The sequence below is a fragment of the Pocillopora damicornis genome, chromosome 7, assembly GCF_964200805.1.
Source record: "Pocillopora damicornis chromosome 7, jaPocDami1.2, whole genome shotgun sequence".
NCBI classification, from domain to species: domain Eukaryota; kingdom Metazoa; phylum Cnidaria; class Anthozoa; order Scleractinia; family Pocilloporidae; genus Pocillopora; species Pocillopora damicornis.
The window spans coordinates 17,078,171-17,092,216 of NC_142676.1; the positions used below are offsets into that span (position 1 = coordinate 17,078,171).

The window sequence follows — 14,046 nt, forward strand, 5'->3', positions numbered from 1 at the left end:
CTCCTCTCTTCTCTTAGTTTGATTTCACTCTGATTTTTCGCCATTATCAACGCGAATAAAGGTACCTCCCTTTCAGTTACAAACAGGAAAGCGCTCAATTACTTGAGCCTTACAGTTTATGCTTAAGGAAGCCACCGATGGAAGTGAAAAGGCAATTCAAGAAAAAAACAAACAAACAAACAAACAAGAAATGATGGGGGAGGGGGAGGGGGGGCAGCAGAGAGGAAGGTTCCTAAGCATGACTATCTGACTCTCCGGGCTCCCATCTCTATCTCTGAGATAAGATTCTTGGTTTGATTTTAGTGGTCGGTATCTATCTGGGGTCTACCTAGAGCAGTCTTGTAATGGCTGGGGTAAAGACCAATTTAAAGACCTGTGCAGGTGGGTGACCTGTGCATGGAAAGGGCATGCACAGGTCGCACGCCAAAAGCAATAGAAGAAGCCGAGTACAAATCCTGACGAAAGACACTAATTCGAGTTCTTCTGTTAGAAATTTAGCTTGACAAACGGACAAGAGTGATGGACCTAACTGGCATGATATGAGGGTGTTGTCCCTAAGAGAATGTCTGCTATTGGTACAAAGCCTTCTGAGTCCTTTAAATCCGGCAGACCAAATATAGTTATGGTTATGGTGACACTTTTTCTCCTTAAAACTGGCGATCGAAATCACAAGAAAACAGTAATGGGAAGGTCAATGATGAAGTTAAACCCCCACAATTTCAAAATACGAATATGCGAGAAAGAAAGTTTCCAACAGCGTTTGTTTTTTATTATTTACAGAAAGCCTGTTCTTTCTGGCCACGACCATCATGACTTTATTATTATTTATTGCAACGCACCAAACATTACTAGTTTTTACTGTGACTGAAAAATGTTTGCTCGGTAAGACAAAAGAAACGCGGGAGAGGCGATAAGAAACCAACAAGGAACAACTATGGCAAACTGGTGGTAGAGGGAATTGCAAAACGACTGATTGATAATTTTGGCTTCTGAAATCTTTGGAGAAGTACAATCCGTGACTGGGGAGAAATTACTCTTCTTCTCTGAGTCTTCTCTGAAAGGGAGGAAAACTTAGCGATTATGATGTTTGTCCGTCGAGGGCTTACGAGATCATCTAGTCATCGTAGCGATTAAGGTGGAGGGGGGGGATCTTCTGTCCTGCAAGCGCAGGGGGATTGCTAGCCCAATCCTAGCTGAGGATGGTAACTGCAACTAATGGCCTGCTTGCTCTTGCCCTACCGGCCTGTCTATGCTGTCCTCCACTGCACTAGTTCTGGCTAATAAGCAGCTGCCCCTGTGTAGCGGGCGCAGCATAGTTCACTGTCAGCGGCTTCTCGTGAGGTTAACTTAATCAATTATTCAACGCCGGCAAGTGTCTTTCGGTTCCACGTTGACACATGCAGGACGATTATTCTACTACCAGACCCATTCCTTATCATGACCATCTTGTTTTCTTCCTGTAACGCATGATGCAATCGAGGGAATGGGATAGGGAACGAAGTCGAAACGATATCCAACAATTCGCTTTCTAGCTATTGCGGGCAGAGATAACAAAAATCATGATCTTCGATCGAACAGAATCCGTGATCTAAACTTTATTTTTTTTCTAATTTCAAGTTACGCATTTTAAAAAGTGATTCGCTTATCGGAGTGTGGGGTGTATTTAATTTGAAGCACGTGTTTCCCAGAATTATGTCGATGAGTGAAATGACAAAGTCCACCGAATGAACTATGAATTTTCATTTAAGAGTTTCCGGTTTGATCCGCCAGCTGTCGCGATGGCATTGTTTTCAAACAAAATACCCCATTTAGGAAATATGAAATAAATGAAAGGACACTTTAATTCATGCCTAAATATACATATAACACTTGACACCTGGCTAAACGAAAGTTTTTCCTTTCAAACGCGCCCTTCTAAGCCATGATCATGACCAAACGATTATTTTTGGCCCATTTTTTTTCAGTTCGGATTTTTTCTTATCGCTAGTTTCATTTATTAGCTGCTAAGAAAACCGTTCTGTTGAACGTAAATGGTAATCAGGAATTGGACAAAGAGAATCTTAATATTGTCTGGGTTTTGAATTATAATAATGATGATGATGATGATGATTTTTTAGGCTGTATTTCTTGGAAAATCCCAACAATTTGCGGGGAAATAGACAGTTCTAAGATTCTTTGATGTAACTGAAACGTGAGGGACGGAGCTTAGCAATGATTTCTTGGAATTTGGCGTGTAGCATGTATGGGAAGTTGTTCGACCACTACATTCCTGTCGGGGTTAACATGAAGCATTTATGATAAAAGAAAGCTTTGAACCATGTTGCGACAGGTACATTATGATATTCAACCAAAGTATATTAAATGAGTCAGCAAATCGGCGACCCAGTTTAATCATAAGCATTTCCAAAATTGATCAGAGAGTGTCATCAAACACTGTCACACACAGAGACGGAAATCGGAAAATGCAAGAACGTGGGACACAGCAAGCCAAAATAATCAAAACACGCCCGGGAAGTAACTACCCCACATGACAGCTTGAGTTTGAAATCCAAACTAATCACGATGAGTTTGCCATCGCACAGCTCAGAGTCAAACATTCCGTCACGCCCATAAAGAGCATGATCATTCAACGTGTCTTTCGTTCTTTGAAGTGCTTGTCTGTGACATAATGCGAGCTAAAAATAGTCTTTCTGATCAGCCGAGTGTTGAGAATCTCTTTATAATAGTTACGTTTCAATCGTTAACGAGCTCCGGCCTACTAGGTGGGTTTCAAATAACATATGTATGTGTCAATCAGTCACCGCCAACGAAGTACCCTCAGTGTTTGGAAATCAGGATTTTCTATCACTTAAGTTTAAGCCCACCTTGGGTGCGAAGAGAGTTTGTTGCGAAATTTTAGATGTAAGAGAAGTATGAGGTATTAACGCAACCAAAATAATTTACACTATGTACACAAAAAAGCGAACCCAGTGAGATTGTCATCCATTCTCGCTCAAAGTTTCCTAGAGTAGTGAAACACGCCTCTTACTGACCCTGACTATGAAATAATGATCCCAGTAATAATCATTGGCAAATCATTTAATTAAACGCCTCAGCTATTTAATCAAGATATCCGTCTATAACAGCCGCATGTCTTCATGATACCCTGATTAGACTATATGATTTGATAAATTCATTTGATAAAAGACCGTGAGCCAGAGTCTAATTTTAAGAACAGGCGCAAACCTTATACTTCACAGTCGAAAAGCCTGTTAAATTTTGTTGCATATTTTCATTCAAATTATGAACACTATGTGTCGGGCTCATCGTAAGCATTTCTACCAGCTTATTCACAGAATAGCAGGTCATTGATAAGTGACCATAACTCTCGCACGGCGATCGAGATGAGGCCGAAAGAGCTTATAAGGGTGTACAGAGAGATTGAGCGTGGTTTGTGGTTGTGTTTTTCCTGTTTTACTTTCTTCACAAAAGAAAAATTATCAGACAGGAAATTTCTTCTGTATCGCTGAGAGTAGATGAGAAATACTCAGGAAACGTTTTCAAGGGACATTGCTTTGTCAAAGCACACAGAACAAAATATTAGTCCTGCTGCCTAAAGAAATTACACAAAAACTTGGCATTATATCCGAAAGAATTTCATGACATGGTCGTTACTTAATGAGACTCACGGGCGAGGCGTAAAATTTCAGACACAAAAGATCCCTTGTATTGATGGAAGTGCGTACTAAAGAGAAATCGGATTTCACAACACTGTGTTCTAGCACGTTCAGAACTTATAGGTTTTGCAATCTTGGTAAACAAAACAAATCACACTGTTGTCGTGTCATTTACACTTGTTTATTATCTTTTAACGTTTATTCCGATTTTTCATGTTCATGGATTCACGAGCCAATAAAATTGTAACCCCAACTGATTCATTCTTTCAGTTTCTAGGATATGGGTATCAATTCCCTCAAAGTATCATTAAGAAGTACTTTTACGAAACAATACAATCTACATTATGATTCAAATCAATGACGCACGGTGATGCTAAATGGAAATACAAAGTCGTTGCAATGCAATGGTTGTATTCAGTTCGGAAACCAACGAAGATGAAATCGATTACTAGATCGTAATCACTGAGAAATAACCATAACATCCAGCTAAGAGAAACAAGTCTTGCAATTTTTGAATTCCTCTTAAAAAAATTTCCCCCAGTTGTGTATGCTTTTAACAATGGACTGTCGACATCCTTAGCGGCTGACGCAATTTTAAATTCACATTGACTGAGAATTCACTGAGAACTATGTACAGTAAAACAGTAGTTAATTTGAAAACCAGAGTTAACATACAGTTAAAATTTCACTCCTGGCAAATTTTCATCATATAAATTCTCAGCATGAGTTCAGACAGGCTATGAGCAATAAATTGCCATCACAGAAAAACGATTCCAGTGGAAATTTATGTTAATGTTAGAGCCACTGAAGCTTTACGTGCGTCATTTAGGCAAATCAAAAGAAGGATGGGTTGGAATCTAGAATGATAAGGAAATAGGAAAAAGCTAGAAACTTAGAGGACAAACCCAATAGTGCAAAATGCATTTAGCTCTGCCATCTTTCGCACGAAACACAGACGATTGTCCTCCACACATACACTGGTATTGCCTCCGATTACCTCTAAAATAACTTTTTAAGTTGTATTCCGTAGTTCCTTCGGTGGAACAAGTAACACCAATGATTCTTTCCTGAGTGTTCTCAGTAACGATAGCGTTTTGTCCAGCGCCAGCTCTCTCGGCTGTGAAAGGGACTCCATTTTCTACCCGATAGACACACAGAGACATATTTACTAGCCCCGGTTTTCCCGGTCTTCCGTCTACACCATCCTTTCCTGAAGGGCCAATAGGCCCAGGGTTTCCAGGCGGGCCCCTCGGTCCGACCAAGCTGCTGATATTAAGTTTATAGTTTTTCGCGAAGGAAAATGCTTCAGCCGCTCTTTGTTCTAGCTCTACAATCTTTCCAGTGTGTTCGATGTCTCGTCTCTGAAGCTGTGAAATGATTTCGTTTTTCTTTCTGATAGCTTGATTTAATTCGCTCAAGTTTGACTTCATTTCCTTGATCACTCTCCATAATTCCTCTGCTGATCCCACTGATTGAGCAGTAGAGCTTTGGCTGGGTACGATTTCTTTCTTACAATCGTCGCAGCCTGGGACAAACATGATCCCCAACATAAGCATCACAACTACAACTGCGGCCCCCAAACCAAATAAGAAACCGAAAAACGCCATGACTTTGAACAGTTTGTTACACGTGTCTCTGTGGTAGCCATCGTCGGAGTCGTCCGTGAACGTTCTTCTCCGCTTCTGAGAGTAAGGTACGGGTTCGTAAGCTTCATTTGTCTTCCTTCTCGGCCGCTTGTTACCTGATCTACTCGGAGGATGGGGTCTCCCTCGACCTTGGCTGTGGAATACTTCATCCGCTAGTTTGCTTGGGTCCTCATACTGATGGCTTGGATCGTCTACAAAGCGTCGACCGTTCATGTTCTCGTAAGAATCCTGTCTTGTCTTCAACGGCGTTGTGACCCGACATTCTGGTTCATAATCCATCATGAAATCCTCGTTTGTTGGAGTAAACGCTCTGTTAGGGACCAACTCGGCTCTGGAATTGACGCTAGCCATGTGCTTACACTTTCTATAGTAATTTCTGTTTCTTAATCAGTAGTGTACTCTGTAATTAGCTCTGTAAACTTGGCCCGTAGAAAATGTTCTTCGTCTAATAATTGGGCTCCTTCTGAGAACAGGCGTCAATGTTTGTGTAGTAATTGCGTTTGCGTATCTGTCCGTAATTTGAGCAGCGTGTAGGCCTGGCTGACCGCAGAGATCGTATATACTTCCGATCAAGTAAATGTGCACGCGTTGTGATGAGATACTGCTTGTTATAGACTAAGATAGTCACGCCATGGGCCAATGCCCAAGTACAACTCAAAATATGAATGAATTACTTCTGGAATTTAACGAAGAAAAAAACGACGCTGAGCTTTGTTTTAAAACTTCCGGTGTTCCTTTGTTTATTTTCGCGCCATTTCCTCGCTCTGTTTCCTGTTACAAGTGCTATAATCTTTTTAAACCTAAAGATTTGGATGTCTGCCAACAAAAACTCTCTTGTTCATCTTCAAGCACCGGTCTTTGTCCCAATAGAGTCTGCTAAAAAATTACAACTCCTTCCAAACTGGCACATTTTTCGCCTAAAAACCCCTACGGCAAATTGTTTAGAAGAAGGAATGTTATTCATAGGAATTGTAATTCAATGACAGCGGAGCGGAACAAGTAGTCAGAAGACCGCGATATATGCACAATGGACTTGAAGGTTTCTTTAACCAATCAACTATCGCCAGCTGAGACAAAGGTTGCGACGGGGTAACTATGTATATCTTAGGGCAGTTTGATCGGATTTTATCCCGCAAACTCACAATCAGAGATGAGATGACATAAAATCGAAGAATATTTGGCACGAAATATGACACAGCCAAGATATTTGAGGGCGGAAGGGAAGGAGTCAAGGTACGTTTCTGTGTCAAGGAATTCAGGCGCGTTTAAAGCTACAAGGATTCACTCAGCAATTGTCAAAGGCAAACAAACCTCACTTCTCTGTGAGGGACAGAATCTGAGTAAGTTTGAACACAATGGCCGTGATGGGCCTATAATGGTTTATGCTGAAGAAGCCGTGTACAACTACAATAAGTTTGGACACTATAAAGTTATTATGGCACTCAAACCGGTCGATAGTCTTCGCAATCAGTTGTTCTTTGCAAAGGAATCTACAAAACACAAGAAAGAGGTGCTAATAAGTAACAAATCTTCGCACGTCCCTGTTAAACAAGCACCGAACTTTAAGGGAACACGAACAGATGGCAGATTTCTCGACAGCAAAACGGCTGCGCAACTTCGAGAACGAAAGACACATCTGAAACCTACTTCGCACTCGAACCCGGACTCTTTCGAAGAACTAATCGAACGATACAAAACTCGCAGAGCGGCCTATGATGATCTCATGGGAACAGGACACGTCGAAGTCTTAGACAAACTCGACAACTTGTACAGGCAAAGAAAGGAAGAGAGGTTAAAACTTTTGGCGCAGTTTAGCAACCTTGGAGAGATACGAACTGAGATAAATACATCGACGGGTTTAAGAGACCACGCGGCAGATTTAGAGAAGGCAAGTAAGGAAACAAAGGAGACTTTAAAACTACCAAAGATTCGAGTATCTACAGTGTCCGAATTATCCAAGAACGACTCGCGAAGAAAGCTAGATAGAAAGCACTTGCTTGTCCCGAGAGAAAAAGTAGGGGGTACTTCGTTAAGAGCGCGCAATGCGAACTTAGAGAGTGTCACTTTTAAGTTACCGGAGCTCTAGTACCCAGCGGCTCATATTGAATATTTTCTTAAGTGCAAAACAAAATCTCTGATTCTTCCTTTTCTGGTGGTAAAGATCGCAAATCTGAACACGCCTGTAGATTATCTTTTCCGGAAATCTGCTTACTGACAGAGTAAGGGGTTTTATTAAGAATTATAAATGATTTGCGTGTCGTTCGCCAGTTGTCTTCACCGAGCCATTGAATGCGAGTCATCAGTCACGGTTTAGTGATCAAAAGGATTTTATAATCACTGACCGCACAAAAGACGATAACAGGGTTAATTTATTTGTATATATTACGTCTCCGTAAATGACTGCAGTTAGAGGACTAATGATAGCTGAAAATATTGCAACTATGACAAAAGTAAATGGCAAATTAAAAGTGGGTGATTACGTTACCCTGCTTGAATGAAACACGGCCTGATCAAATTGCGTGTAAACAAACATTTGAAGAGTTGTCAAAGAACCCTGCCATTATTGAACACTGGTTAAAACGTCGATCAACTCCGCACAAAGTCCGTGATCTAAAGTTAAAAATAGGAAATTCAAAATTTGGAACTGGTGACCGCAGTTAATTGAAAGCAGAGAAAGTTAATTTGGATGCACAGACTTAATTTAAACTTATTAAGATTTGACAAACTTGGTAAGGAAACCATGCTCTTGTCTGAGGCCATAGATTAAAATCATCGATGTGAATTTTACACCAAGAGACGAGAAATGATCTGAAGCACATCATCAATGATCCATGAAAAAGAGAGAAAAGGGAGCAATCTGTTGGGCAATTAAAAAAAACACCAAATGCCAATTCGCACGAATCAAATGGCTTACCGTGAGTCAAAACACTGATCGAGTATCAAAGCCGAAAAATACAAATACAAACGGCGAAGTTAAGTACTGGGTCAAGTAAGTTCGGTCAAACTTACGCAAGAGCAGTAGAAGGTTCTACTTTTTTCTCCGAGCATAACTTACTTTCAACGCTCTGGTTTGATTTCAGAGACAGACATCAATAGAAATGAAGTCATGACCATTTTCGACTTTCAACCGAACACAAAGAAGTTTTATATAATCCATTCTCGTGATCCAATTTTGCTATTGACAAAAAAAACAGAGCTGAAAGGTCGAGCAAAACAATGCAGCTATAAAAGAGGGAACCGTTCAACTCAGAAACGTTTCAGGTATATTACCGAAGTTATAAGCAAAATTACGTCTTTCCCAAACTCGTTTCACGGTCAGGGCCGTAGCTAACATGAGGCAAGACGAGGCAATTGCCTTGTCTTGATTTTGGCTCAAGATTGACTTTTCTGAAGAAAAATGCCGCGGGAAATGCTTAAAAGAGCATTTCTGAGCCTCTAGATTTCACAATTTTCTGGGAGGCATACCCCCAGACCCCCCTTGCGGCTCGCGCCTTCAGTGCTCGAAACTTGCCTCGTCTTGTTCTGAAGTCTGGCGACGGCCTTAACGGTTTGAAGGTTCAGTGCAATTTGATAGTAGTAATTGTGTCTTTTTCTCCTTTCCGGCATTAAGAAATCTTGTCATTATCTAGCAGTTTTCATGATGTTTTACCGTAGAAATACTACTACACTTTACTCAAGTATAAAAGCTATGGAAAACGCAATCATTAGACGTATGCCTATCACTTCCTTAATCACGCTCTTGCTTCAAACTTTTCCACTTAACAAACCAACCACTTCACGTACACAATACAGACGTTGAAGGAAGTTCTGTATTGCCGCTTGAACATCGCTAGAAATCGATAGCCGTGGAACAATAGTTGGCCAACAGATTTAACTTGCGACATTTGAACAATCCAAAAAGTTACCTCAAGTTAAAGGAAACCACAAACAATTTACTAGGCAAGATAGGAGGAAATTCAGAGTTAACCCTAAAATTAAAATGTACCGCAAATGACACATATGAACTGAGTCATTCAGACTAAAAAATATTTTGAAAAGATGCTCGACCTGCGGGATTCCTTCATATTCAGACCAAGGAGAACAAACCTGCGTCCGCAAGTGCTAATACAGTGAGCCAAAAAGGAAATTTCAGCAAAGCTTTTCTGGGCAAGTTCAGCGGGCAATGAAAGAGAAGTTAGAAAGTGCTGATACAGTGAGTCTAAAAGGAAATGTCTGGAAGGTTTTTTCTAGGTTCGGCGGAACAAGGAAAGGGAAGTTCGCGTTGTAAACGTGATTGAGAAACCAAGATCGCTGTCGCACCCACTTCCAGTCATGTCCTAATTAAGTACATGGATTCTTCATGTGGAGGTTGTCGGAAATAAAAGTGTAAAACTGTATGCGATACAGGTAAGTGGGTAGTTTACAGGTCACGGTTCCTCGACCTCTTGATTTGAGAACGTCACTGTAAGGATGCGGGTTTAATACATTTATTTTATTCACTGACTTTTAAACTCGACGAAAAACAAAAAAAAAAGACTTGATTTGTCCATTGTTATTCTTTTTGCGCTCCTCCCCTTGAACCAGTGAGGAGCGAGGACTGGATACGAGAGAGCGGCGGAAATCGAGCATGGGTCGGTGCAGTAAGAACAAAATCCGAGTCTCTCTTGAGTGCGCTGGGAAACGATGATTAATGAAGTGAATAGACTATTGTCTTCAGAACTTCGTGAATGGCCAGAAACACTCAGAGTAAGAAACGGCCGCAGATCAGTCCATTATAGAACATGAAAGACAGATGTAATTTCCATAGATAACCATCTGAAAAAAAATGACTTCAGAGTTCACCTGCTCATGCAGAATTACTCTAAAAATGCTGGGAATGTCGTTGGGAATCGTATGAACTTGACAGTGTCTTTATAGAATAGAGAAATCGTGGAACGGAACGTGGAATGCTGATTTGTCGACAATTACGCCTGAATCAAGTGGAAGCAAAAAGTCCAGGATTACTGAACCAACGTAGGCGGAATTCTCCGTAACGCAAGTAGGAAATTCTGCGAAACTGACCCGGGATCACGTGGTATAAATAAAATTTATCTCAAGAACGAAAAACAACCTTGTAAAGAAAGGAGAAATGAATCGATAAAGTACGATTGATACTCCTTTGCTTTGGATGTCTCGTTGGGCTGTTTGTCTAGTCTCGTACCCAGACGTTCCACGGCCAAGCGGTCCTACATGTCAGTTACAGTTGTACAGCAGGATCTGGGTACGAGATTACTGTTTGTCTCCTAGCGAGTATGGCAAGCTGTCACTACCAAATCAAAACTCGGATCGACTTGCACATTACTGGTCCAAACCACTTCGAATGCTGTTGAGTTGCATAATTAACACGGTCGGTAAGTTTGGAAAATGTCTGGTCACCGTCACTTTTTCACTGGTATAAACCTAGTAGCGTTCTATAATAATAGCTGCAATGTTTCCCCTAATTTTGATCGCGTGATAATGAATTCAAGCTTCACCCTTTTTAAATATTCAGCCATCAGTCGATAAGCACAATATCTAATGAGTGAATCCTCTCTCACGCGTAACATACAGATTAGGCGTCATATTTTCTTTAGTTTTACGATATTTTGGAAACCAAATGAATGCGCGCACAATGTAAGTACGAAAGACGAGTTACGCCCGAAACTAAGGAGGGCGTAACTTGCACGTGACTTGCACTTTGCACAAGACAGTTGTTCTGAAAGCAGCTAACAAGCGACGCTTCAAATCACCGATCGCCTATTATTCAGACCAAATCAAACCAGTCTTTGTCTTCATCTGATGCAGCGATCTTAAGGTTCATCTTTTAATTGACTCATTCGAAGTAAGCCTTGGTAACAACATCACGTTTCTTTTCAACTGACTTTCAATTGTTTTTAGATCTTAGATAAATGCTAAACAGTGCTCCTCATACAACTGCAGATAATTCAAATAACCGAACTCTTCATTCACCTCAGCTGTCAGCTGTTTGAACAGTCTATTCTTATGAAGTCTACCTCAATATCAACTGTCTTTTTGCGGTGAAACTTGTAACTGGCCGCCAAGTCAAAGCGAAGTTCAGCCAACACTTCCAATTTCACTCCCCATTCACAAGCCTTTTTCTTGATGTGTTCCCTTGTGGCTGTCTTGTGCAGAGAATAAACAGCTGTATTAGACATACTGATGGCCTGCTGTAGAAATTTGAGGTCAATACCTAGAAGAAAATTAACAAAGAGCAATTATTAAAACCCAATTCAATTGCATCTCCTAAAACCAAAATCAAACTAATCACAACAATGAATCAGACCAGAGGTAATTATCAAATAATAAAACCAAGCAAACTGCCTGAAAAGCAGGAGAAACCAATTCATAATTGCTTTATTTAAATTTTGCACCTGATTTTCTGAGAAGGTGGCTTGAGTATTTTAGACCAATCATAAGTGTGATGAAGTTAAATCAGAGTAATCCAAAGTTATCTGGGAGTGCATTTATTTGCTTAACTCTTTAACACCCAAGATCTCATTAGTAATTCTCCTTACCGTCTGCAAAATGATTCTCATCATGTTAGTTTGGAGAATTTGCTATCAGGTCAATTAGTAATGTGACAATTGATATTTTTCTTTATTTTCATCACTTGTCTGCATGATATTGTATAGAGATAGTAGTGAGAAATTCTTTCTTAGTCACTCATGGCTTAAGTGTCCTTAAAACTGAATGCAGTCACACCATATACCAAAGTCACCTCTGAATAGGATGCTAATCTATCAGCAATTCTTTGTTTTCAAAACAGTTCAATGGTACCCATTAGTGGTATCCAGTCATTTTGTGCCCATGGTTGTTTCATACCCAAACTCAGTTGATTTGTGCCCAGTTTGAGTTGCTTTGTACCCCAACCACTTGTCAATTTCTACCTATCCCAATGTACATTCATTTGAATGAGTGTGTAAACAGATGTTGATTGTTGTGTACAAAAAGTTAGTAGAGTCGAGGGAGTAAGAAACAAACAAAATTATACTGTGTATACTCGTGATCTAACAAACAAAAACAACTAAATTATTGCCTAATGCAAGGTAAGTGTGGTATTTCTGATAGAACAGTTTATTGTTTACACTTGTACTTTTTTTGGACACCATGTACCTAAAACTTATTGAACACAAGTAATAAGCTATTTAAAATAAGAAACTGACCTTACTCTAACCATACTTGAAATGGAAAATATATTTTGTTAAAATGGGTACAAAACATCTCAACTGACTAGATATGAATCAACTGAGCTGGATATGAATCAACTGAGCTGGATATGAATCAACTGAGCTGGATATGAATCAACTGAGCTGGATATGAAACAACTGTTGGTAAGAAATGACTGGTAACCCCATTCATATACTTGCAAGGGATGGGACACCATCAGAGTGAAGGGTCTTACCTAAGAGCACAATAACGTGACCTGACCAGGGCTTGAACTCAGACCTTTTAACCCTCAACACCTTAAACCAGTATGCATATTCTCCATACTGTTCTCTAAACATTTGCTAAGATGCCAACATGGAGAATTTGTTAAACAATCAAGAGCTTCTTTAATCAGTGATTAGCTCCTTTATTCTCCTGACCTTCCTGTTTGATTCAGGTGTGATATGGTAGGGAGAAATTAGATGTCAGTCACTCTTGGGGATAAAAGGGTTAAACTAGAGTCCAGCATGGTAATAATAGGCCATCTGTGTGCAGGCTCTCACAAGCAGTGCAACACAAGCAGCAAAGCCTGCCCATTGCCAGCCTGGGAATGATTCAAGTGTGCAGTAGGTTCCTGAGGATTCTGGTGAGATAATGAGTGCCGGAACCCTCCCTGACCTCTCACCAGCTTGAATATAGCAGGTTTTGTTGCTCCAGCTGTAGTGCTTGACCCTTTACATCCTAACATCAGTAGACATATTCTCCATACTGTTCTCAATACATTTCCCAGGATGCTAACAAGGAGAGTTTGTTTAACAATCAAGAGCTTCTCTCATTGGTAATCATTTCCTATTTCCTTCATACCTTTATGTCTGATTTGAGGGTGATATTGTAAGGAGAAATTAGGAGCTTATCACTCTTAGGGGTTAAAGGGTTAAGAGAGCTTGCTCGAAGGCACTTCTTGAGCAAGAGACTAATTCAGATCTTGGCCGCGGTTTCCACCAAGGCCTGGTGCAGTGCTTAGTCAAATTTACCCATTCTGATAAAAATCAGCATCTAAATTTTGCGTAGATACCTCTATTGTTCTTAGTTCCAAAAGGAGGGTTCATAATGATCGTGTCAAACGTTTTTCTCCATCTGTCACACAATGCAATCTGTTCCACGTCACCTTGTATAAGTTCACATGTCTGAATCTCAGACTCTGCGCAGTTTCTAGCAGCGATTTCTAAAGCATCGCCGTCCACATCAAATCCGACTGTCATAGCACTTCCAAGCATACATGACCCGATACTTAAAACGCCGCATCCACATCCCAAATCACCGACAAGTTTTCCTTCAATGTCAGCAAATGTGGAGTCGATCGTGTACAACATGTGAGCCGCTATATGCGGCGTTGTTGGATATTGTTCCAGATCCACTTTTGGCTTTTCAAAACCATCAACTTGCTGTAAGTATCCTTCTAGCTCTTTAAGCTTCATTTCGTAAAAAGTAACAGATTCGTAGAGTATATGTAGCCTGGTCACATTTCTCGAAATTTACTTCATTCATGCGGCTTGGCGACCGTCTAAAATACGCTTGGT

At 40.4% G+C, this 14,046-nt stretch overlaps 3 protein-coding genes across 3 annotated transcripts; 1 reads left to right on the forward strand and 2 right to left on the reverse strand.

Moving 5' to 3' along the window:
• Window positions 1-3,818: 3,818 nt before the first annotated feature.
• Window positions 3,819-5,653, reverse strand: LOC113673138 (uncharacterized). Its single transcript, XM_027189505.2, has one exon. It carries the CDS (start codon window positions 5,651-5,653, stop codon window positions 4,541-4,543), a length of 1,113 nt encoding a protein of 370 aa, XP_027045306.2. The 3' UTR covers window positions 3,819-4,540.
• Window positions 5,654-6,491: 838 nt separating this feature from the next.
• LOC113673139 (uncharacterized) lies at window positions 6,492-7,817 on the forward strand. The gene has a single exon (XM_027189506.2). The coding sequence runs from the start codon at window positions 6,492-6,494 to the stop codon at window positions 7,386-7,388; it is 897 nt and encodes a 298-aa protein (XP_027045307.2). The 3' UTR covers window positions 7,389-7,817.
• A 3,276-nt stretch (window positions 7,818-11,093) lies between these two features.
• On the reverse strand, window positions 11,094-14,043 carry LOC113673142 (rRNA N(6)-adenosine-methyltransferase METTL5). The gene is made up of 2 exons (XM_027189510.2): window positions 13,542-14,043; window positions 11,094-11,510 (listed from the first exon to the last, which is right to left on the reverse strand). The coding sequence occupies exons 1-2, from the start codon at window positions 13,942-13,944 to the stop codon at window positions 11,278-11,280; spliced, it is 636 nt and encodes a 211-aa protein (XP_027045311.2). The 5' UTR covers window positions 13,945-14,043; the 3' UTR covers window positions 11,094-11,277.
• Between the last annotated feature and the right edge of the window lie 3 nt (window positions 14,044-14,046).

Excerpts from the sequence above, each read along its gene's own strand:
- LOC113673142 (XM_027189510.2), bottom strand. The coding sequence starts at position 13,944 with ATGAAGCTTAAAGAGCTAGAAGGATACTTACAGCAAGTTGATGGTTTT. Across the intron at positions 11,511-13,541 it reads TGGAACTAAGAACAATAGAG|GTATTGACCTCAAATTTCTA; the intron begins GTATCTACGCAA and ends ATTTTCTTCTAG.
- LOC113673138 (XM_027189505.2), bottom strand. The coding sequence starts at position 5,653 with ATGGCTAGCGTCAATTCCAGAGCCGAGTTGGTCCCTAACAGAGCGTTT.
- LOC113673139 (XM_027189506.2), top strand. The coding sequence starts at position 6,492 with ATGACACAGCCAAGATATTTGAGGGCGGAAGGGAAGGAGTCAAGGTAC.